This window comes from Lepidothrix coronata, unplaced genomic scaffold, assembly GCF_001604755.1.
Source record: "Lepidothrix coronata isolate B3197 unplaced genomic scaffold, Lepidothrix_coronata-1.0 Scaffold178, whole genome shotgun sequence".
In the NCBI taxonomy this organism is placed as follows: Eukaryota; Metazoa; Chordata; class Aves; order Passeriformes; family Pipridae; genus Lepidothrix; species Lepidothrix coronata.
Window position 1 is genome coordinate 604,163 of NW_016690358.1, and position 25,221 is coordinate 629,383.

The window sequence follows — 25,221 nt, forward strand, 5'->3', positions numbered from 1 at the left end:
ACACTTCCAGGGATCCAGGGGCAGCCACAGCTTCTCTGGGCAACCTGTGCCAGTTCCTCCCCACCCTCACAGGGAAGGATTTTCTTCCTAATATTTCTTTTAGGGTTGTATTTCCAAAAATACCAGTAGTAGATCACTTGTTCCAATGTAACTGCTCCGACAGAGGCCTGTCAGTTAAATCCAGAGGGCAGCTGGCACTGAGGTTACTTTTACAGTGCAGGAAAAGCAGGATTTAGTGGCTGTATTCCTGGACTCTTCCCACCCTAAACACCAATCCAGAGTTCTGGGAAGCCTTATCCCATTTACTGAGGTGAAGGCTATTTTCAAGGAGTATTTCCCTTCCCGTCTACCAGGCCTGGGAGCAAAGAGGATCCCACCACGTGAAGAGGCTGGATCTGGCAGGAAATTAAGGACTCCTGGAATTACAAACCTGAACACTTAGAAACCTGTTGCTCCTTATGTAGCCAGAGAATCCAAGCTTGTTTCCTTCTGATTGGTTCTCTGGGCCTAGAAATTCCTGTTTCCAATACATTCATCCCTGGTTCACATCCATCAAGCCAAGCACAACCAGAGGCACAGCTGGCTTAGCAGCAAAGCAGTCCCAGCTCTGTCCTGGAATCCCTGGCCTGGGCAGAACATGGAGCGTGGCAGGTGGTTGTGCCCTACCCTGCCAATGATTTTTGTCAGCCTGAAGCACAGGATCCACCTGCACCTCTGCTGATCCTGGTCACTGAGCTCAGGAGAAGGACTAAAGCCTTCCAGGGCCTCATTGCTCCATGAAGTTGGGCTAAAAGCACTTTTACTTTGACAAGAAGCACAAGACCAGGGAGCCAAGTACAGGAAAGGTCTGAGAGCTGAGTAAGGGATCCAACTGCCCCAGGAGCTGGGCTGGGGTTTGTCAGACCCCCCTGCACACAGAGCACTGCAGAGACACAGTGAGGCAGCTCAGGGCCCTCCTGACATGCCCAGCTGAAAAGGAGGGCAGTCCCCCCTCTGAGCACTCTGGAGGACAGAGGGACTGAGGAACACAGCTGGACAGTGACAGCTGCCCACCAGGCATCATCATCCTGCTGCACATGGAATGAGTTCACCTGGACATCCCTGGTGAACACCATTTCTTCTTCAACCAGTTTCATGACTGACAGGACTAAGACTAATCCCACTATTGGTACCAGACTATCAAATCAACCACTAAACCCCCACCCCTACATTTTTCTCTTGCAATTTACCTCCAATTCCTCCAAATCCTTTCACAAATTGGGATCCTTCTTGTGATTTGTCTGTAACAATTTCCAATGTTGCTCCAAATTTCTTGTAGTTGTTTGCAAACCACTCCAGGAGGGGCATACTTTCTATCAGTTCGTGTTCCTGCCCAGTCTGTGGAGACATTGGAAGGGAGAAACGAATAATAAAAACTGTCCTGGTCACTGTCTGTTTGGTATTGAGGAAATTCACACCAAAAGTTGGCTTTGGCTTAAAAATCACTACGGTTCTGTCATTCCTAAGAAGGACAGCAGCCTTAATGCTCCACAGGAAGCTTCGTGGTGGAAGGCATTCCTGACACAACTGTGTCAGACAGTGCTGGCTCAAGCAGAAGGCTCCTGGTGCTATAAAATGAAACACTGACAGGCCTTGTTTTGGGCCTCTCTAATCTGGAACTTGGGGCAAAAGCCAGAGAGAAAATGCCTTGTTTGTTCTTCTGCTCAAGTGTCACCTCATGCTACACTCTCAGTTTTCATTGTTCCTTTAGACTTGTTCTACACCCTGCAAAGATTCCAGCCCACTCAAAGAGGCACTGCTTCCAGTCAGGAGCACTGATCCATGCAGATACAGAGGCCAAAAGCACAGTTTTGTAACTAGAAGGTCAAGTGATTATTGACATAGACACACATCACTGCAGGTAACACTGTAGACCTTCCATGCACAGAAGGAATCAGCAATTCCCTCCAGCAGGGAAAGCAGCTGGAAATGGCCTCCCTGGCACAACTCTGATGACTCAGGGATGCCTACCCTTTGGGCAAGGGACATACTTTTTTGCCCCCACACACCCCATCAGGGCTTTCTGACCTGCACAGGCAGCAAATGACAGCTCCACACATCCAACACATCCCACAGCAAACACTGCCCTGCCCGTGCCATGCTCTGTAACCTCACAGTGGTTCTGCACGGACCAAATCAGTGTACAGTGAGCAGGGAGCAATGGTTTGGGACCCTGGCCTGCATGGTGGTCACCAAACTCCTGTAGCAGATGGTCTGAAGGTGGCCAAAGCCCCTGTACTGCCTGTTGCCTCAGCCCATTTACACAGCCTTGGAACTGGCAGCAGGGAAGACTGGAGAAAAGCAAGTCCAGGGGTTACACTGGAGGTGAACAGAAGAGCCACAGGTTACTGCCTTGAAGTCTCACATGAGTGCCAGAAGGTCACCATGCTCATGTGCTTGTGCCAAACTAAGCCCAGATGTCCAGAGCCCTGCACCAGTAACTGAGAATAAACCCACAAGCCCCAAAGCTGGAATACCTCCTTATCTGTGAAGTGGGATTTATCCTTCTCTTGTTCTGGTGTCAAATACAGGATCTTCTCCTCTGAGAAGCAAGAAAAAAAATAGTATTAGGTTGGATAAAAGTACCAGATGCAGGTTAAAGGCAGCAAGAGACTGAGCACAGGCAGCAATTACAGCTCAGAGGGTCTGCTCACTGGCACTGCCCTCCTTTCCAGCTGAAGCTCTCCCAGCAACCAAGGAGGGCACAGCAGCAGGGAACAGCTGTAGTGCCAACACCAGAATAGAGAGAGGCCCTGCTGTGGGCACAGGGTTTGTCTGCAGTCAGTGAGAATGGTGTTTCTGGCCCTAAGGGTCACATCAGCCTCCCCTCTGGCATCACACTTTCACAGCTGGAAGGCAGGTTCCAGGCTGGCCCTGTGACAAACTGCCACCCTGGCACTGCAATTCCCTCTCTGCAGGGGAATCCTGCTTGTTACAGGATTTTCCCCCGGAGCTGGGAAGCTGCAGGTCAGTGACCTGCCCACACAACCTCCCTGTGATCAGATCTCCTCAGGGAGCTCCTCCAGAGTGACTTCTCCCCGTGAGACAGTTCAGGTGTCAAACACTCAAGGACCCGGTCTCCCAAAGCGCCACCTACCCTCCGTGCCTTGGCAGTGCAGGACATATCTCATTATATCCAGGTTTTCATAGACTATCAGTATCTCTACTGCTCCCATTTCCAAAGCTTTTAGTGTATCTTCCACACCAAAGCAGTACTTCCCCGTGTCCTGACTGATCTCATCGAAGTATCGTCCTGCAGCCAGGGCACAAAGAAAGAGACTGTCACCAGCACTCATCCCACCACACACAGCTTGAAACAAGCTTCATTTGAATGCAAGAAGAAGAAACTGTCACCAGAAGGCCTGGAACTAAGGCAATCTCTGGTGAAAGGCTGGAGAAGGCTAAAGAAGATGGAGAGAAAAAAATAAACAAACATCCCCCCCAGTATTTGAGGTGCCCAGTTAGCAGAAAGGATCACAAGTCACACTCAGCCACCATGGCAGGGCTGGGGCAGCCCAAAGGCACTACCAGGAGGTTGGAAGCTTGACCAGCATATTCAGTCACACGTGTCTGGCTCAGGAGGAGGCTGCACGTGCAGCACTTACCTATTAGTTTTTTCTCTTGGATGAATTTCACATTGGAGAGGACCTCAGTTGACAATTCAATCGCTTGATTGAACCCATTTTCTCCTCCATATGAAATGTCAACTAGTTTGAGCACTTTGGATTGCAACCGCTAAACAAGGGAAAGAGGAGACAGGAAAAATTAAATCTGTTCCAGAGCAGGGCCATCAGATTCCTTCATCCCACCACGAGAGTACAGGCCTGGCAAGAGTCGCTGCATTCATCTACTGGGCTTCACTTGCAAGCACAAGCTCTGAGTCAGAGGGACCTCTGAATGCACGATATTGAACCACAATTTTCAGGCAACAGGAACACTAAGATTTGGTTTATTGGAGTTTAATTCCTATAAAGCTTCTACTTTAGATTTAGGGAGACAAAGAACATGAATGCTATTTCCAAACCAGGGAGGAGAGATTTCTTACTGGTACTGTTTTAAGAAAAGGAGATCTCCTGCAAGGAGGGATTAGGAAAGGGAGAGCTCTTTGGATACCCCACACTTTTAGTTCCAATCCAGTCACTTCAGACACAAGTTACACCCCTCCCGAGAAGCACCTCAGAGCTACTGTCGATGTCACCATGTTACCACCAACAGCTTCAACAGGGGAGCTCTGCTCAGGAAAGGTCACTCACCTGATCAAACATGTCAGACTGACTGAGTTCAGTTTTGAAATCAGCTGACCCAGCCAGGACGAGCCCGGCCACGTTGACCTTGTCCCCGGAGATGAAGAGCTGCACGGCCGTCTCGGCCACCTTGCGCACGTAGTTGTGCCGCTTCTCCATCCGCAGGCGAGCGAAGCGCAGGGCGGACTGACCTCCCCGACCTGCACGAGAGGGCTGAGCCAGCCTGGGCACCACTGCACTCCAGGAGGGCTGTCAGAACGTGGGCCCAGCCAGGCCCTCAAGAACCAAAGCCAAGGGCAGCTGCGGCAGTCTGCCACAAGCCAAGTCGTGACACCCATGGCACAGGCAGTGAACAAAGAGAGTCCATTCACAGCAAGAGATTTTTCTCCACATATCCCATAGAGGAAAATATGGTGATTTTCTTTTCTTTCTATACAGACTCACAACTCTCTATAGAAACTGAACATCTGTGCACGCTCTGCATTTCCTTTGGTGCACTGCTGCAGTGAGCCCAGCAGCCCCTGCTGCACAACCTTACTGCAGGACACATTTCTGTTTCATTTTGTCTCATCCCACTCTCCACAGGACAGTAGGCCAGGAATACCTAACAACCAGTGCCTGACTACCACAGAGCATTATAGAGTGGAACTCAAATTCTCCTTGCTCCATGAGGCTTCTGTGCTTCTTGCAGGGAACAACTTCCTGCTCTTCACTGATGTTTGCACACAACACCACAGGATGCAAACTTTAAACCAAGTGGGATTACTACCTGTGCTACTAACATTTCATTAAAACTGTCCCAAAACCAAGTAAAGGGTCAAATACACCAAGAAATAAAAAGTGCCACTTTTAGGATCAGCTGCATATTACCATGATTCATTAATTCTGACAGAAGGTTCAGACTAGAGGCTTTGCTGTCAGATTCCAAGGAAGCAAAGACTTGAATAGAGCTAAACCCCTACGGGCCAAGTTCCCTGCTTCCACCCCCACATCCCACCCCAGGACATGCTGCTGCAGACAGTCTAGAGGCAGACTAGTGTGTTACCATGCTTCTTTGGAAGATCCACAGTGAATTTGTGCAGGACTTCTCGTGTGTTTCCTTGCAGGGTTCCAAAGAGTGCCCCACTCCCATCTATTACAATAAAGCCAAACTTGCTGTCGTCGGAGAGCAGCGCCGTGAGGGCCTGGAACAGAGCAGAGGTGCCACTGAGCACAGGGGGTGAGGGACCCTGGCTCAGACAGGTCACCACAGACAGCACAGCTCAAACAGTTTTAGTTCTGCAGGTGGTCATTGCTGTTTGTTTTACAAATAAACTACAGGAAGAGCAGCAGATTCAGGAGCTGTGACTATTCCAGCCCACTGCAGAATGGTTTGGGTTGGAAGGGACTTTAAAGATCATCTCATTCCACTCCCTGCCATGGGCAGGGACACCTCCCACTAGCCCAAGCTGCTCCAAGCCCCGTCCAACCTGGCCTTGGACACTTCCAGAGATGGGGCAGCCACAGCTTCTCTGGGCAACCTGTGCCAGGGCCTCCCCACCCTCACAGAGAAGGATTCCTTCCATATACAATCCAACCTCATGAACACTGTCAAGAGCATAAAGGAAACTCGAGTTTAATTTTGATCACTATTTCACAGCCTTGCCAGTTCCTCACCTGAGGTCACAGGCACGTGTGATAGCACAGCCCCAGAGATGGGCTCAGGGAGGTGAGAAGGGAAATGATCGCACCTACAAGGCTGCAGCACCTCCCTGGCTGGCACAGCTGGAAGAGTCATTTTTCCAGCACTCCAGCCAGGAAAGCAGAACTTGTTCACTTGACTGTCAGTTCATTTTTGCACTCCAAAGCACTGACACAGCCTCTCAACTCACCTCTACCACAACTACTGGGCTGCTGCACCTGCTGACTTCAAGCCCCACAGGCAGAATGATTAAATCTATAGTGTCTGTGGCAGATTCAGCCTTACAGAACACAAGTCACAGCAGCAATAGTTGTTCTGTGCATAACTGCTTATGGAGAAGACAGCCATAACATTTGCTGCAAAAATGAAGTTATCCTTCCATTTTCTTCCCTGTAAAGGAGGCAGCTGAATTCATCCCATAAGGTCATTTAAGTTGACCAACAACTAAAGCACTGCACAGCATCAAGGGGTTTGAGTTACTTTTGCCCACCTTCCTGCCCAGCCTTGCTTCTGGTGGTGTGGGACATCCCAAGCACCCCACCCTAAACTCCCATTTCAAGGGAATCTGTCAGCTACTGCTCCCTCAAGGGCCACCTGAGCAGGTGGAAACATCCAGCACACACACTCCTTCTCATTTATACATGCCCCAAAAAACTAATAGCCAGAATCCTCTTTCTAACTGGCAAACCCACATCAGCAGGATGGAGAACTTGTCAAACTCCAGATTGCTTTAAGTCCCCAGTTTAATACTGAAAGTGATGGTGCTGGTTTACTGCACAGGCCCTTTAGCCTGCCTGCCTGATTACTGGGCTGAACTGAAAGGATAAAAACCATCAGTCATCCTCTTCCAAAATCCACAAACCAAGCTACAGCTTTCGGGCTTCAAAGAAACAGGCACTAAGGTTTAATGGAATCTCCTGGCCAAAATAAATATTCTGTATTAATTCCCCAGCAGTGGGATGAATGAGAGGAGGAAGTGGCATATTACATTGCAACTGGGACAGAGCCAAGCAAATCGTGTGACTGGAATGAATGCTCCAGCCAAGGTATCAAAATAAGTCATTGTAAGCTCTGCCCCTCAGACCCATCGGGCTCCGATCCCCTCGGGGATGTGCTTTGGTTTCACACAGGCAATAAAACATCCAGAGGAATTCTTATCAGATAACTCTTGCCAGGCAGCAGATGACTGCAGCTCTGATGGTCTTGATTCCCTCTTATTTCAATACAGTATCCAGTGATCAGTGATTCCCTCAGTCTCCCCTCTGTCAGCAATTCCACTGTTTGACCTATCAAGCACCAAAAAGAGACTATTGCTTTTGTTCTGTTCCTGCAGCCTGGACTGAGTTTCCTCTTTGCAGCTTTAGCCTGAAGGTGAAGATCACCTCCTTTCCCTGCTCCTTCACATCCCCTTCTCCAGACTTCCTAGGAAATCTGTGAGTGCACAGAGCCAGCTGCCCTGTCTGTTAGCTCAGGGACATGCTGGGGGAACCATGGGGTTATAGGCATTGCTCTGCAACCAAAGAGATGGACAAAGCCCAGAATTCGGTGCTCACATCACACAGCAGGCTTTACAGCTCCATCTGATTCTGCAGAAGTAAAATAATCCCCCACTCCCAAGGGGAGAGCACACAGCCCCAGAGGGAGGGCCTGTCAGCAATCACACCATCCGGAGCAACGACCAGAGTCCTCTCAGGTCACTGCCACGCTCTGCCTGAGCAGTGCCACACACCAGCACCAGGGTACTTGGAGCTGCCTCCTGGGAACAGCCTGCTGGACACTTTTGGATTGAGTCAGTGCCCTGAGGCAATATACTCAGCAGAGGACACCAAATTAATCCCTCTCCTGACAGGGCAGAAGGAAACCCACCCCTGTCCCACTGCCAACAATGGCAGGAACAAACACCTCCCTGGCTCTCTCCTGAATTCTCTTATCTACCTCTTGCTTTCACTTGCCTGTGGACACATGGACTTAGCAGAACTCTAAACCTGGACCTGTGCACAGGTATGTATTGTTTGTAGGCCAAAGATGTGTTGGGATTTCATCCTTTGTGGGGACACAGAATATCAGGGATGTACCTCACCTGTTCCTTCCTGTAATCCTACCCTTTGAAAGCCAGTAATGGATTGGATCTCCAAAAACCCAAGCAAACAAGCAGAACTACCTCACTGAAGGGCCTCTCAAGCCCATGTCACATGGGTTTGACAACAGGCAGTTAAGTCTCAGCCCACACATCTACTGTGGTGAACACCCTGGACGTGGGGGGAATGGTGTACTGCAAACACTGAGACCTCTGCACCTGCCAGAGCCAAAACAGAGGCAACAAACTGACTGCTATAATCCACATTACTTTAAATATGCCTCAAACCATTCATTTAACTTAATTAGATGTTGGATAAAAATAATCTCACTTTATCCCAGACAGATGAGGCACATGCCAGTTCTCCATCAAGGGTCTCAGTTAACACATCTGATATCAAGACTGGCAACACTGATAATTATCTTGGCAGTACTTTAAGGCCTGGCTTGGAATAAGATCTATGGGCCTCTGTAGTTAAGAAGAAAGCTCTCTGCCTCCAGTTACAGAGAGGAGCTTATGTTTGTGGGTGACACCAACTCAGCAGTCACGGGCTGGGCCATGACATCAGTGTGGCAGGAGCTGGCAGTGTCTCAACTCCCTTCAGCAAACATCACACATTTGTGGCCAGTCACAAGCCCTCCCCAGAGCATGTGCTCCCAGAAGCCTGCTGTTCCACAGGCTCAGCACACCCAGGTGGGCCCAGGCAGCCCAGCAAAGCAGGCTGACTTTGGCTGCTGCAACAGGAGAATTCTTACCTCTGTGTGGAATTTGTTGTCACACAAATACAACGACGTATTGATTGGTTTGAAAGGTTCAAAGTCAATGTTGACCTTCTTCTCTTTTCCTTCTTCTGTCACAATTGTTCCACAGTAAACAACCAGACCATTTGGAGGTACTATAAACGACACAATGCAGTTTTAGTTTACTAAGAAACACGGCAAGCTGCACCCATCACAAACTAACTGCCAGACCTTGAGACTTATGGCAAAGCTGAAATTAAAGTTCCCAAATCTTTAAGTTTCCCTTTCCCCACCTCATTCCCTCCCAGAGCTCTACAATGGAAAACAAACTCATTTAGTGCACCTATGCCTACAACAATCTGTTAAACCCAGGAGCTTGCAAACTCACAGGACCCAGAGAAAGGCTGAACAGCCCCATGGAGCTCTCCTAGTGCTCATACAGTGATTTACAGACTGACCATCCCAAGGAAGGCCTCATGCCAGTGTAAAGGCAATAATGATGAACTCTTTCAGTGCTCATTTTAGATGGTCTGGGTCTGTTCCCTCCCAAATGATGGCAGCTGCACAGTGCATAAGGCACACAGAAGTTTCTGCTTGATGCAAAATCACTTTAATGCAAATGAACTATTGTGGAATAAATAGCTCCTAAATCTGGCCAAGTTTAGCAGAATCAGCACTGCTAAGGACAGAATCATGAGCCTGCTGATTAAAGACAAGGACCACCACACTATTCTAGTCCCAAAGTCCACCCCTGTAGTAGCCATCCAAGGGCAACATACCTGGAATATCAGTGCAAAACAGCAGCACAGGCCAACAGATTTGATTAGCAGAAAACTGCATAGTGCAGGAACTTAAGGCTGCTTCCAAGAAAGGGAAGTGTGCCAGCATCCATACAAGCTAGAAGTTACCTTTGTTATAGAGTTTCAGTCTTTGCTGTACAGATGTAATGGCTCCCAGTACTGAAAGGCGATTCACTCGAGACTTAATGTTGGAGGCAGTGCCAAACTCGTCCGCCAGCATTTTCGCCACTCGCGAGATCTGGTCTTTGGGGGGAATGATCAGTGATATCATGCTGGTACCATTGCTGAGAAGGGAAAAGAGAGGGGTTGTGAGCAGCCAGCCACCAAAGCAACAAGTGTACCCACACGATATTCCACACATGCCATTGTCTCCCATCCCTCCCGCCCCGCCAAGGATGCTTCTTCACTGCTACCAGTGTAATTCCCCTTCTGCTGGACAATAATGGGACAGTAAAGAAAGTAAAACAGGCTCTTCAGAGGATTTGACTCCATAACCCAGTGTTCAGGTTTGCCACTACCAAGCACGTCCTCCAAAAGCTGCTTGTTAAACCTGGGATGCTACTCTGGGAAAAAAAGAACACCCGTGCAGGCTAAGGGCTGGGAGCTGAAGGCAGGGAAGCAGCTCCCAGCAGAGATTATTTAAAACAGTGCAGCCACATACTTTAAGGACCATTCCATTTGTTCTTAGACAGCTGGAGCACCCGGCAGCCCAAGTGCTGTTTTAACACTTTGTTTTCCTCAGATTAATACAGAAAACAAAACTGGAAGGATCCCTTTGCCTCAGTCAGCCTTTTGTATTTCCCCACTAGCACTCTGCTCTCCAGAGCATCTCCCCAGCTCTGGCAGCTGCTTTAACTAAACTGTGCTTAAGTACATGACTGCTGGTTCACAAGCACCAACCCCAGGCATGGAGTCAGGAGATAAGACCCCACAAATCACAGAAAAGGCTTAAATTACATGAAAATAAGTAAGTTTGATATTGATTTCTCCTACGGCTTTGGGATGGATCCTGCAGAGGTCTTAATCCCCAAAGCCGCCTCATGGTTCAAATCCATCCAAAGCCAGAAGGAAAATTGGGGAAGTTCCCATCTGCCTTCCAGCAGGTACCTCCCATTTGCCATTGAAGTATCTCAGATGTCTGAAGTGCTGCTTCTGCATTGTCTCAAATTTAACCCAGACCTCATGCTTCCCATTAGAGTAATGGCAAAAAAATCAAATACCTCATCATATCCTCCAGCCCTCTCAAGGGCAAACCAGCTAAGCTCTGTGAAAAAACCTCTTCTCAGGATTCTGAGTCAGAGAACCAACAAAGTGCTTTTCAGACATCAAAAAAATGGGGTTTTGCTCTTTTACATTTCTTAGGGGAGGAGAAGACTAACACAGCCCCTGCCTGCTGCTGTTCCAGACTGTCACGCACTAATGTCCTGCCTGAAGTGTTTGGGCTACAGAGGCAGCAGGGAAGTGCTTTAAAAAGCATCACTTCATTAGCCTCTTTACAGAAGTTGGACAGCCCTCTCCCAAAGATCTTCAATCCAGGCCAAGTTGAAACAGATGCTGGTAGGTCAAATAAGTCCCCGACCTTAAAGACAACTAATTGGTTTTAATATCCAAGATCCCCATACACACTAATCAAGAAAGTCACAGAGACACTTGCCCGTGTTATTCCCAGAAGGAGCTTTGAGCCATGCTGACAGCTCTCAGGCTTCCAGGTCACACCAGCCAAGAACACTCCAGATCCTGCTCAATTAAAGCAGTTGGCTACCCCAGAGAATGGCACCAGCCTTAGGGGAGAGATAATGGCCTATCATCCCCAGCAGGCTCCTTTGAGGAAGAGGCTGATCAGAATGAAAGCAACTCTTCCTAACTTCCCTGAAAGTAGCACTCATCTCTTCCTCTGAACAAAGAAAGTCTCAGACTTCCCAGAGATTAGACTATCACAACCTCCTGCATTAACTAAGGGCATCCCAGTGTGGCAGGTGGGTGCTCCCTGGCTCTCCTGCTAGGAAGAGATTTCATACAATTTTTCCTGAATTGAGGACAGAGGGGAAAGAGCCCCGACACCTACATTTCCTGTCAGGGAGTTGCAGAGCCAGAAGGTCCCCCCAGAACCTCATTTCCTCCAGGCTGAGACCCCTCAGCTGCTCCTGGTGCTCCAGCCCCTTCTCCAGCTTTGTGAACAGCAAGAAGGAAGGCTGGGTGTGCCCTCCCAAGATCAATCCTTCAGTAAAAAAGCCTTGTAAAGCTACCTTCAGTTTTTAAATGCAAGGCAGCCCTCAGATCCCAGCCCTGGCCCCATGCTGTGTTCCACTGCCCCAGAACTGAGCACTGAGCACCCGTGGGATCAGACTGGGGGTTATTTGTACCACACACAGCACCTTAACTACAGAGCAGAGACACATCCCTGGCCCTTGGGAACACCCTGCCCAAGGTGACACAGTGGCCTTCACAAGCCCTCGTGATTTATTACTGCAAACAAACAAACCAGAAGGGTCTCTCAGATACTGCACTCCCTCCCCCTCACTTAAATCTCAAACTAGTTCAACACAGCACAGCACTGTGCTTGGTCTAACCCTTCAGCAAATTCCAGCCTGCATTTATATCCAAAAGCACCTTCCACTACCAACATCAAGTGCACTTCTTGGCTTTGGCATGCTTTCACCACTACAGAGCCAAAGCTATTTTTGGCTCTAACCAATTCCTGCAGAATCCAGTGACACAGTTGGTGTGCAGCTTGCCACGGGAGCAGCAGCAGCCCGAGCACACCGTGGCATCCCAGGCTGCTGGAAGCCCGGAGCACCAGGAGCCAGCCAGCATGTCACCAGTGTCCCTGGACACCCAAGGGGGGAGCCCCTGCCACGTGCTGCTGCTGGCACTGCCCGCTGGGCACAGCCCAGCCACCCAGCCCAGCGGCTCATTAGGCAGCCAGGTAACTGAGGGGACAGTCAGCACCCCCTGCTTGTCTCCCTCTTGCTCCAACAAGCACAAGGTCAGGACTAAACACTAAACATCCCAGAATGGTTGAGACCAGCAAGACACCAGCTGAAGCAGATGGGCAACAGGAATCAGGATGGCTGCAGAACTCCCTCACACACCACTAACACCTTGCCATCCTACCATGGAAGGGCATTTTTCCCCTCTCCAAGCAAGCTTGTGCCTTCTGACCTTCCTGCAGGATGGCAAGGTCTAAAAAACCCTGTGGTTGCATCTGCTGAACTCACCACAGTGAGACAAAATGCAGCAATGAGTTTCTAAGAAAGCTGTTGTTCAAAAACACTCAGAAAAAAGTAGGTTATTCTGCAGAGGAAGACAATTTCCAGGTCTCCTCTGGGTCTTTGCAGCCTCAACAAGACGACAGGTATTTCTGCAAATCCCATCCTGCCCCCCTGCCAGCTGGGAGATGAGCTGCCACCAGGTTCAGCTGTGCATTTACCTGGGAATGAGTCAGATATTTCCCCTGAATCATCCTCAGGCCTCCCAAAATGGGTCTTTCCAGAGAGCAGACCCCGAACCAGGGGGCTCTGCTGAGTGTGAGGCACAGGGGATGTTCCCAGCCTGGCCCCACACACCCGGTACGGTGGTGAATTGAGCATCCAATCCACATTAAGGGCAGTGCTCACACTGGCACCTGGGATCCAGCATGGAATGAGCTGCTTCTTCCCTGGATCACCCCCAGTGCTCCTGAAGGAAGGACGGACCCAGTTCCACATTATATCCTGCTCAGCACAATCCCAGTTTCACAGCACTGCTAAGGTTTCCCCCTGGTTTAGGACAGCCAGCCAAGCTCTGCCAGAGCAGCTGGAAGCTAATGCTTTCCGACAGAACTGAGCCAGGGAGATGGCAGCAGCTCCAGACAGTTGCTGTCCCTATTCTGGGCTAAGGAGTGCCTGCACAGCAGCCAAAGAGCTGCCATTGTAATCCAAGGACGTGATGCTCTGGGATGTTTGCTCTGCAGGAAAGGGCATCCCAGACACAGGCCAGCACAACGTGTGCCACTGCACGTGGGACTGGGGAGGGGAAAACAATCAGGGGCACCAAGGGCACCAGCCCACACACTGTAAGAACCACAGGGGCAGTTAAGTGCCAGCTCTGGGAAGGCAGAAGCCCTGTGCTGCCTGGCACTGTGGGTACTGCTCACTGTGCCAGCCCTGCCAGGAACTGGCAATTAGCTCAGATTTATCACTGCCTGGAATGAGCAGCACTAGGTATCTCTGGGATAGAACATGAGGATCCAGCCTCCAACTTTTCCTAAAGCACTGCAGGTAGGCTCCAACTTTCTCCTACAGCCTGGCAGAGAGTTGTTTGGGGAAAAAAGGGGAAGTAAGAACAAGCATATTTTGCTTTCCCAAGACAGTAAGTTCTTTAGAAAATCAAGTTTTGTGTATAGGACAGTCTGTTCTTATCATTAAAACTTTGACGTTAATAAAGGAATTTCAGGCAACTGTATCACAAAACAAACAGCTTTCCCAGACAGAGAGACCTCAGAGCAAGTGTTAACAAGTTATCACAGTGAGTGGCAGCGTGGGCAGCGCTGAATCCCTGCTGATATAGGCCCAAAAAGCTGAAGGGAAAAGTCTTGCCACTCCACCTGCAAGCAGGTACTACAGCATCCAAGGAGCTTGTTTGCCCTGCAAGGTCCTCCTGCACTGCCTAAGAGGAACCACAGAATCACAGAACATGCTGAGCTGGAAGGGACCCACAAGGATCATCCAGTCCAACTCCTGGCCCTGCACAGGCCCATCCCCAGGAGTCACCCCCTGTGCCCCAGAGGATCATCCACTGCACTGGGGCAGCCCCATCTGCAATGCTAGGGCAGTTTGGGGCACCACAATATAAGGAAGATATTGAGCCATTAGAGTGTCTAAAGGAGGCAACAGAGATGGGGAAGGGCCTTGATTTGAAGGCGTGGGAGGACACTGAGGGCACTTGGTGTGTTCAGCTGGAGCAGAGGAGACTGAGGGGAGACCTCACTGCAGTTCAACTGCCTGGGCAGGGGCAGAGGAGGGGCAAGGACTGAGCTCTGCTCTGGGGGAACCAGGGACAGCAGCCAGGGAATGGCTGGAGCTGTGTCAGGGGCAGGCTCAGGTTGGATCTCAGCCAAAGGTTCTTCCCCCAGAGGCTGGTTGGGCACTGCCCAGGCTCCCCAGGGCAGTGGGCACAGCCCCAAGGCTGCCAGAGCTCCAGGAGGGTTTGGCTGATCCTCTGGGGCACAGGGGGTGACTCTTGGGGATGGGCCTGTGCAGGGCCAGGGGTTGGACTGGATGACCCTTGTGGGTCCCTTCCAGCTCAGCACATTCTGTGTTTCTGTCAGCAGATGGCAAGCGCCCAAAGTGGGCAGTGCCCCATGTTAGAGATGAGCTGCCACGAGTGCTCCATTACAGCTGGCACAGGAGCCTCCTGCTCTGGGTGTCCATCCTCACCTCTAGAGGTTTGGTTTCTACTCCCATCCCCATCAAAAGGAACAGCTGAGCAGACCCTTAGGCTTTCAGCTGAAACTAGAAATGGTATTGTAAAAGGCTCCCACTACCTTACACAGTGTTGTGTCAGTGAAATGGTGACCTGAACGTGCCACACAAACCAAACCAGCAGCACCAGCCACAGCTCCCCTCAACTTGGCAGACAAGAGCAGCCACAGCCAGAAGTGTGAGAAGGAACAGTCAACCTGTCTCCTGCAATTTGGGATATTTGCTGGCACAGGAGAGCAGTAATTTCACAGACATGCTATATAAATAGCAGTGACTGGCCTGCCCTGTGGTATCAGAGACCTGACAAACAGCAGCTGAGCTGTAGCTGTTCCACAATGAAACATTTTACACTGTGTGATAGCACACTGTGTAATGTGGGGATACAGAGGCATGGGAGGCCAGTCATTCTCTAGGACTCAAAATGAGCCTATTTTTACAGGGCACAGCTTCATGAGCATCTTGCTTTGCCCAGGAACCAAGGGCAGCGTGAGGCCTGGCAGGAGCACAGAGCAAACAGCTTTCAGATAACGTGATCCTAACCACATTCCACAGCTAGGAAGCTTTCCATGAAACAACTGTTGCCACACGGTGCTCCAAGCAATGTTACCTTCCCCAGGTAACCTCTGCTGGTCTCCATCCAGAGGGGACTGTTACTGGGCAGGCACAATATATTCCCAGAAGCCCAAGCTGCCTGGACAGCCAAGACCACCCAAGTCAGATGATGGCTAAACCAGTTCCATCACTGACACATCCACAGCCAGCTGCAAGACAGCTGCCAGCAATATCCATGTAATCCAAGGCAGAACTCCATCAGGCACATGCCACAGGTCCAAGGGCAGAACTGCTTCTGAACAAACATCCCCAGCGCTGCAGGCACGTGATGCTTCACCAAAGTTGAGGGCACAGTCCACAGAATCAGTGATGTAAGTAAAAAATATTTTTTGATCCTGTATCTGAGCAGAGATGTTGAATGAAGTGCTATAAAAAGTAAGTGTCCTTTGGTATAGGAGAATACAAAATTGCTGGTTTGGGTTCTCTTACAACACACAGGCCATCGGACACTCCCGATCCATCCCTGCCCTGTAGGCAACAGCTCTGACCTTGCCATAGGGAAGCACATGCTCTCACAACTTATGAATTATGGCTGTGAAGACATAAACAGGTCACAGCTGTGCCCTTTAAAACTTAATGTCTTTTAATAAGACAAAGCCTTCATCAAATAGAAAGTGGCTCAAGTCCACTTGAGATGCCAAATCCAGAGACATGACAGCAGATGCAAAAGCTGCACAACTTTTCCTGGAAATCCTGTCAGCCTGCTAGGAAAGAGCAGGGACTCTCAGGAGTCTGAGATCCCTCCCAGTGCTTCAGAGGCAATGTCACCTGGAAGCCAAAGGATGCATTGCTTGTGAAAATATCAGCTGACTGCTCTGCAACAAACACAGCCAACATGCCTCAACCTAACTGCTGCTTGGAGGCAACAGCTTTGTGATGTCTCCATCAGAAACACGAACTCCCATCCCTGCTCAGGCAATGGGCTCAGAGCACAGCTCAGCAGGAGACAAGTGCTGCACAGACACCCAGACAGAGCACACAGCACTGGTGAGCTCAGGGTGGGACCTACCAGAGCTCCATTCAAGTTTAATGTGGAGTTGAGCCAAAAGCCACACTGTTGGCAGAACTTCCTACAGCACAATTTCAGCAAGAACCTCACAACCCGCACCTCAGTGTGCTCTGCATTTCACCACAGCTTGCACAGGACTCTGGATCATCTACTAAAAGGCAACACCAACACAAGTTGTTCCTCAAAGGTTTCCAAGTCATCCAAAGAAGGGTATGAAGACAACGAAGAGTCCAGTTCCCAAGCAAAATTAAGAGTTCACCTCTCTGGATCGAGTGACGCCTCCGAAGCAAAGAGAGAGCACAAGATGGGGGCAGGCTGGGTATGAGGAGGGGACTGCAGAGTCAGGAGACCAAGCCATTCTTTCCTCAGGAATCCTTTTCAGCACAAGCATTAACTGGAGAAATTGAGCCCCCCTCCTCCGAACTGAGGAAACACCCCAGATACCAAATTCCTTCATCAGTCTGTAAATGCCACCTCTACCCTGGACAAAGGAAAACCATTTAGCAGCACAGCATGAGACCATGCAGCTGCTCCCCCATGGCTCATACAATGCCAAGCTCTCCTGCTGTAGTCCTTGCAGAGCCCAAGACAGGAATCTTGTACACCATTTTCTGCTAATGCTGGCAGACTGGATAGAAAGAACCAGAGGAGCTTGAAGACAAACATTAAGACTGTCCTGGAAAGGTATCCTGGCCTTGTACCCTAACCCATTGATCTTCTCGGAGAGGAAAAACCCCTAGATGCCACCAAGCTTACTGAGTGCCAGCTAGGAAGAGAAGCACCAAGCCAGAACCCAAGAGAGAAGCAAGTCTGATTCCCTCAGTGCTCTGCTCCAGCAGCCAGGGAAAGCTTCCCACAGGGAGGCAGCAAATGGCTGCTCCAGCAGGAGCAGAGGCAGGCCTGGCTGGTGCTCACCAAGGGTCAGGTGAGGCAGTGCTTCCCCCCAGCCTGGCCTGCTGCCAGGACCTGCCTCCTGAGCTCCACTGGCCTCCCTCCCCGGGGACAGCATGGAGGTGAGGGAAGAATCAGGTCACGGACTTCTACTGCTCCACAGCACAGCCTGGCCAGCTATCATGTGTCTGAGGGTGCACAGGAGCAGGTAACAGTGAGCCCTTGCCCACTGGTCCACCAGGCACCACCTGCCCAGAGGTCAACAGAGGCAGCTCCATGTTCCCAGTCCCCCCATCCCCAACTGGAGCAGCTCCAACACTGTGGCTGCTGCTCAGGCCACCACCAGCACCCAGATCCCAAAATCACTCGTGCAGCTCCAGGAGCAGAGCCCAACCTCATCCCCTACTGCTGAGAAGCACTGAATCAGCACAAGCAGATCCTGCACACCCCACAGACAAGGTGAATCAACGCCACCCCGAAATCCTTGGATCTAAGGAAACACACCACGAAACATAATTGCAGGGCCATGTTTGGAATAGGCCCTATTGGCTGCATCTGACCTCATGTGGAAAGCCCGGATACCCAATTACTGGTAAGTGGAACAGACATTTCTGCACTTCAGACATTTGTGACTCACTGGGAGGCTCAGTTTTGCCACTGCTCCCCTGCTCTCCCTCCTCCCTCTCCAATTATTAATGCTCCAAGTTTAAAAGACTTGTTGCATTATGCTAATGGGCCATTTGGGTACAAGATGTACACTGAGGGACTGAAACAACAAATCCAGATTTGCTTGTTAAGATGTTAATGCCTCAGATCTACATGGGAATAGGTGGCTAACAGGGGGGAAAAGAAATCATTGCCACCAAGCCAAAATAGTCTGTCCTCTTTTGAGGTGCTCGCTCCCATCTCCTACCACGTCATTCCTCAGGGGCTCATTCATTAGCTCGATGTGAATGATGATCTGTGCATGAATCACACTGCTCACTAATGATTCACACAGTTGTAAAGAGGTACCAGGCTGCTGAAGGACCCAGGGCTGTCAAACACTCTGACACTGAGTTCTGACGTGGAGCTGCTCTCCCAGCTCAGGTTCTTTTCAGCCACTCACTGGCAAGTTCTCTCCAAACAGCACTTCCTAATTGCTGCTGTAATTCAAAAGGAACAGGTAGAGCAGGCAGGTGAGAGCCCAGGAAATGTTTTACAACAATTAGACACAGGCAACCAGCAGGACGTCAACAACCCCTTGGCCATTCTCCCTGGCTCCAGCTGCCTTCTCACCTGGCACAGGAACGGGGTGGCTTTCTCAGACCACCCACCCTCAGCACCACTGAAACACAAGAGACACTGCCTTGGTCCTGAGAGGTGTGACCAGCCCTGCTCACATGAAATGCGTATTCAGCTTCCAACCCAGCACTATGGAGACTGGCAGCCTGGAGAGACTCCACCAGTCAGAGCAGGGAAACAGCGTGGAAGCAGCTGCTGCACATCCTGCCTGCTCAGCTGCCACAGCCCTCAGCTGTCCCTTCTGCCTGGGACTATTTCTATTCCACCCTCTCTGCAAACATCTCCCTCTCCTCACACTACCAGAAGCAAAAGGCACAGTATTAATGATAACCTTTACCTCCTTCAGGAACTCCCTTGACAGAAGCAGGCTGAGAAAGCACCACCTTGAGGAAGCAATCTGGCTTAGGTAAGACCTTAAATCACAACCTCTTCCCTAAACATTCCACACTGTAATGGCAGATCATAAAGTCAAAGCAGAAAACTCACTGTCAGTAAAGATAATTCCACGTGCCACTCTGCAGACCCTCCTCTTCCAGTCCTTGCCCCACATCTGTCCCACATTCCCAGCAGTGTGACAAACAGCAGGTTACCCCAGCACTGGCCCAGTCCAAATTCCAGCTGAAGCAAGACTTCCCTAAAAGAGAAGTCCACTGGAGACACCAGTTTGCAGTGGAGAGACCCTGAAGGCTATGCCATGACTGGTACTATCTTAACATACCACCACACAGCACCACTTGGAAAGCCAAGTAGCACCTTCCCAGATGGACCAGCTCACCCAGCAAGGTCTCCATCACACTCCCTGTCCTAAGGTGAAATCTCCAGCTCTGCAGAAACAGATCCTATATCAAGAGAGCCCAGACCTGAGGCACAGCCACAACAACAAGCACATCCTGATAAAGAAAAGATCTGCTGCCAGCCTGGGAGCAGGGGAGGGAGCATCTGGATCAACACATCTCTGGCAGTGCAGCCAGAAGCCAGTCACAGGGATGAAATCCCACACCAAATGCTCCTCCTGGTACATGACATCCCTTTAAGCCAAGACAGCTGCACTGATACCTGCCTGGACCCGGTGGTGGTGTTACACTGAATCAAGAGTACATCCCTGCACCCAGGGTGCTGTGCCTGGGATGGAGCAGAAAGAGAATCCACATCAGAGTTGAACATCAACTATTCTGCAGTCCAAGTCATTCCAGCACAGCTGCACCTTCAGCACCATGAAGCTGCACAGCACTTGCCACCAAGTTGTGGATGGATGGACAATCCATCCACAGGCAAGTGCTGCAGGTGCTCCCAGGAGTGACTGAGAATTTGCTTTGCCTAATCCAGGGGGGAAATCCGGCTCACTAGTGCAGCACAAGAGAACCCCAGCACCAGCAGTTTCCCAGGCTTTTGTTCAAAAGAAACTGGGAACAAGGCAAACCAGCACAGGACATGGCTGTCACTGGCCCCAGTTACCCCCCAGATGCAGCCCAGCAGCTGGTGCTGTGGTGTTAACTCACAGGAAGGTGGGCTCTTGGGCCGCTTTTGGAAAGGCCCATCGGTGGAACAGGTCAAGACTATCCTGTTTGTTCTCCAAAATCACCAGACAGGTCTCAGTCTTGCCAGCTTGCCTGGTCACAAAACGACACCGTCCCAGGACACCCCAGAGGAGGGTGTGCAGAAGCACAGCCTCCTGTCCCTGTTGCACAAGGCTGGGAAACAGCAGCACTGTGTGGCTAATTTCAAGGTTGGGCCCTTTTCATCAGGACCAGCAAGACTCCAGATGGACTGCAGGAGAACCTACCTGCAAATGATGCTTTCTGGGCAAAGCAAGTTGGGCAAATCTTTTATGTCCAAAAAACACACAAGCTTGTCCACCCTCAAGCAGAACTACGTTCCACTTTGTAGGAATTCCCATGTATTTTCAGTCCTCTGTCCTTCCTGGTGACTTTTTATATCTCTCACATTTGGTTTCTCCCACATAGTAGATCCAAGTCTCAACCTGGCAGAATCCAAACCCAGGCAGGAAACAGCATTACTTTGCTTTCCCACAGCTTTGGAGACACCAAAACTTCTCTTTCTCTTGCCATTTCACCATTCTCCTGCTTGGAAACATTTCTTCCAGTTACAACCAGAATAAGTTACTTGTTCAGACTTAGTTTCTGCATTTGCCCTGTTCCCCCCACCTTCCAAAACACCTAATTTGGAAAAAATACTCTTCTACACACAGTTTGTCAGCCTCAGTTGTGTTTGCAGGCAGAGCCTTCAGAGACACCCTGCTTTTTGCCTCCTCTTTCCTAGTTTCAGTGAAGTAATCAAGGGCTACTGCTCTGAGCAAGTTCAGGTGCGGGAGATGTCTCCAGGGAACGGGTTCCTGAAGGTTTTACCACTGTAAGGGAGATCCACACGCTGCACCAGCATCTCCTGCACGCTCATCTGGGGTCAGGATGCCCACCTGTTCTGAAGGTGTCAGTACCATTTCTGATTCCACAAAGAAAGCCCCTGTTTCTAAGACCTGAAGTTTTCCAAACACAATTCAGATGTGACACCCCAGGTCCTCTCCTAGCAAAGAGACTGCTTGTTGTTGCTGATACTTGATTTTGCCAAGCATTTACAGCTTAGATTAGCAAAAAACCCTGCCCATAGCCCAGCTAACTATTCAGAACTGCAGAGACCAAAGGAACAAAGAGGGATTGTCAGTTTAGCACTGACACTGGAAAACTGCATGAAGCAACAGCAGAAAAGCCCTGAGAGAGGATAAGGGGAAAACAGTGGCTAATACTGCTTCTACTTGGGCTGCTCCAACCTTCACCTGGGAAGACACAGCTGCAACTTCTGGGGGCACAGTGTTTCACCAAATCTGTTCCACAAAACCTGCCTATGGACTGAAAGCAGAATGAATCCCTGTGTAGGGGAGAAGCAGAGATGTCTGATGAAAGTCTGAGCACTCCAAGCTCTCAGAGATGAATGACAAGGCTGGACTTCTGTCAAGGCCATAACTGGCTCATGACCAGCCTTTCACCTCATCTTCTTCTGGCCAGGAAGGTTAATTGCCTGCAGTGCTGAACTTGGATCTCAGTGCTGTCCCTCACACATCTCTGCAGGGACCCAGCTACTTCCCTCCCACCTCCCCAAATCACAAACATCAACTCATTAACTTTGTACAGGGTCAGACAATTTGCAAGTCAACTTTGAAAGAGCTGGGAGCAGATAAGACACACTTCTGGTTTAGGAAGCAAGTCACAGATACCAGCTCCTTCTAGTCCTGCCAGCAGAGACAGGGCTTTGAGCAGGGGTTGGGGGGTTAAAAATTGTTTCTCATTATTTTGACTTGACAGATTCTTTCTATAGACATCACTGAAAGAGCCTGCTTTCCTTAGCAGGGCTGGGAAAACAATCCAGGGCATTCCCGCCAGAGTGTTACCTCAAAGTCTGAGGCAGTCCCACCCTCGCTGGCCTCCAGCTGACCAGCTGGTAAAGCTGAAGCTCCAATCTTCCCCCTCAGAGCTCTGACCAAGCACTGCCCCTTCCCTCATCTATCCCACACTCCATAAAAGCACTTCCTTGCTCTCCTGCCCACTTCACATTTTGGTAACATCCTGCAGACTTCACTGGGATTTTCCCAAAACAGCTGGATAAGAGCAGAGGTGCCCCAACCACCACATGCCAACGGAATGTCTAACTCCAGCTTCCTCCATTTCCTGTCCCTTTGATCCACTGCAGGAACAACCAGCACATGAAACTGGGACACTCTGCTGGGTCACTATTAGGAGGACATGAGTAAGGGAAGGTGGAAACGCCAAGGAGTCCTTGGCCCTCCACATCACCCTGTTCAAAGGCTGCGCCCCCTAACCCACCCCAGAACAGGTCTTCCTACTCCACAGGAAGAGGAAGCGACTCTCCCAAAGGCCGGAAAAGCCTGTTCCACTGCTCACACCTCCTGTGCAGGGCAGCTGGCACAATTTGCAGCATCTCTTCTCCTTACTGGACCCAAACTAGACTAATTTTAGCCAGGGCTCCCTGGAAGCACGACACGCATTCCCACACAAGCAGCCTAAGAACTGCTGCCATCAGCACCTTCCTCAGGTGGTGGTTTGGCACATATTTAACCAAGGAACAGCAGGATCACAACACCTAAGAGAGGTGCTGGATCCAGGGGGCTCAGCTAAACCTCCCACACGGATCTGACGGTGCCCATGGCACCTTTACCACAAAGCAGGTGTGCCAGGGGTCACTGATGGGGACCACGGAAGGCACCTGGGCTGTGGCCCCAGGAAGCTGATACCCCCAACAGCCACTGCCCCTCAGCCTCCCCTCTGCCAGGAGCTCTCCAATACCTTAACCTTCTCCTATCCCAAACAATACTAGAGGCGGGCACATTCCTAATCAGGGAGACCCAAAATGCCAAGTCTACACTTCCCAACTCCCCCCAGCCTCCCCCAGTGCTGTTACAGACACCTATTTCACAGGCTGCAGTGGGTGCCTGTGGCTTCTCAAGCCCTCTGTGCTTCCAGGCAGCAGCTCTGTGTTTGCTGGGACCCCTGTGGGCACAACCTGTGCTGTTCAAAGGCACAGCCCAGTGATCAGCTCTGGCAGCCAAAGTCCACTCTGCCACAGGGAAGGGCAGCCCAGGCTCCCCACTCCCTTCTCCCACAGCCCCAGCCCTGCACAGCTGCATCATATATCAGAGTAAAGTATATTTAGGGAGATCTGTGGCTCAAGTTCCCCTCCTGCCTGGGTTAGTTTTCAGCTCAATGATTCCCCACCCTGCTCCACACAGAACAAGCCCCGGCACTGAGGAAATGGCAGAAGGGCAGCTGGGCCTCTGTGAAGAAGCCTGTCCCAAGGCTTCTGTGGGGCACAGAACACTGCCAGTGGTGCCCCAGGTACAGAGACACCTGCTCAGGTGAGCCTGTGGAAACTGGAGCCACGGGGCTGGCCAAGGAATAACCTTTCATTTTTATTTTATGAAAGTATATCCCGAGACACACTTTCTTTGCTATTTTACAGCCCCAGAACCTTGAGATCGCACAATTCCTCGAGCCCAAGTGGGTCCTCGACCAATGTAACCAACCACTGTCGAATTACCCACCCAAACAGGCACTTTTGGCATGAGGCAGCTGCAGGAACAACCAGCAATTTTACTTCTGGTGAGAAAAAAAGAAATCAAAGTGCCAGGAGGATATAAGTGGGATTAGAGACCTGAAATTTAACACTACCCAAACTTTGGAAAAGGTTGCTTTCAGGGGAATGGAGCTGAGCCCTTCCCTGGAAGGGGTGAGACAGATCAAGTGAGTGTCAGTAAGAGAAGCACTCGAGTCAGCGCTGCCTCAGCCCCTGCTCCCTGCCCTCGCCCCGCTCCTTCCCTGGCCCAGCTGGTCCCTTGGGAGCAGCCCAAGGCTGCACGGGGGGCACGGGAGCGTCTCCTCCGGCTGGAATCCGCCCGCCCGCGGTGCCAGCTGGCACGGCCGGCCGGGCGGGCCGGGAATGGGGGCCGCACCGGGCCCAGGGTCCCGGTCGGGACACGCACCGGAGCCGGCCCGCGGGGCGGAGGGGCCTCGCCCGCCCGGAGTGCGGGGGCAGAAGCGGGGGAGCGAGTGCGGGGCCGCCCCGCCCGGGGCAGCCGCGGCCCCTCCGGTGCGGGGAGCACGGTCCCGCTCCCCCCGGCCCCGCACGGCCCCCCCAAGGGCCGCACAAAGGGCCCGGCCCGGCGCTGCCCCGCCGCGTCCCCGCTCGGGCCCGGGCAGCGCCCCGGCCGCGGCCCCGCTCTCGGGCCGGGCCCCCCCCAGCGCTGCGGGGGCGGCGGCCCCGGGCCCGGCGCTCACCCGCGCGCCGCCTCCAGGCTCTTGATGAGCTTCTTGATCTTCCAGATCTCCACGTTGCGGTCGGCGGCGCTGGGGTCGTCCGCCATCTTCTGTGCGGCGGCGGGTCCGGCGGGGCCGGGGCGCGGTGCGGCGGGGCGGGCCGGGGCGGGTGCCGGGCGCTGCCGTGCGGGCCCGGCGGCTCCGGGCGCGGTCGGTGCCCGCTCCCCCCGGCGCGCGGCGCTGACGTCGCACGCGGTGCTCGCGCTCCCCCGCGCCGCGCACCATGTGTTGCAATCGCCTCACATGGGGCCCCTCGCGTCACTTCCGGGGAGGGGGGGCCGCCGCCGGCGGGGCGCAGCGCCATTGGCCACCACCCCTCCGCGCGCGCGCGGGGCACGCTGGGCAGTGTAGTCCCGGGGAGGGGCGGCTAGTCTCGCGAGAGCTCAGCGGCACCGCCCGCGCGCGCTTAAAGGGGCCCGGGGGGGCGGGGCCGGGAGTGTGAGGGGATGGGGGGGCAGTGACAGTGACACTGACCCGGAGATATGGACAGAGGGGACAGGCAGGAAGGGACCGAGTGGATCACCTGTCCAACCTCCCTG

General features: G+C 51.6%; 1 protein-coding gene across 1 annotated transcript; it reads right to left on the minus strand.

Annotated features, from left to right (window-relative positions):
- Positions 1-1,176: 1,176 nt before the first annotated feature.
- ETF1 (eukaryotic translation termination factor 1) lies at positions 1,177-24,762 on the minus strand. Its single transcript, XM_017830417.1, has 9 exons — positions 24,644-24,762; positions 9,690-9,865; positions 8,797-8,936; positions 5,329-5,467; positions 4,293-4,483; positions 3,645-3,774; positions 3,137-3,292; positions 2,517-2,581; positions 1,177-1,377 (listed from the first exon to the last, which is right to left on the minus strand). Exons 1-9 carry the CDS (start codon positions 24,727-24,729, stop codon positions 1,192-1,194), a joined length of 1,269 nt encoding a protein of 422 aa, XP_017685906.1. The 5' UTR covers positions 24,730-24,762; the 3' UTR covers positions 1,177-1,191.
- Between the last annotated feature and the right edge of the window lie 459 nt (positions 24,763-25,221).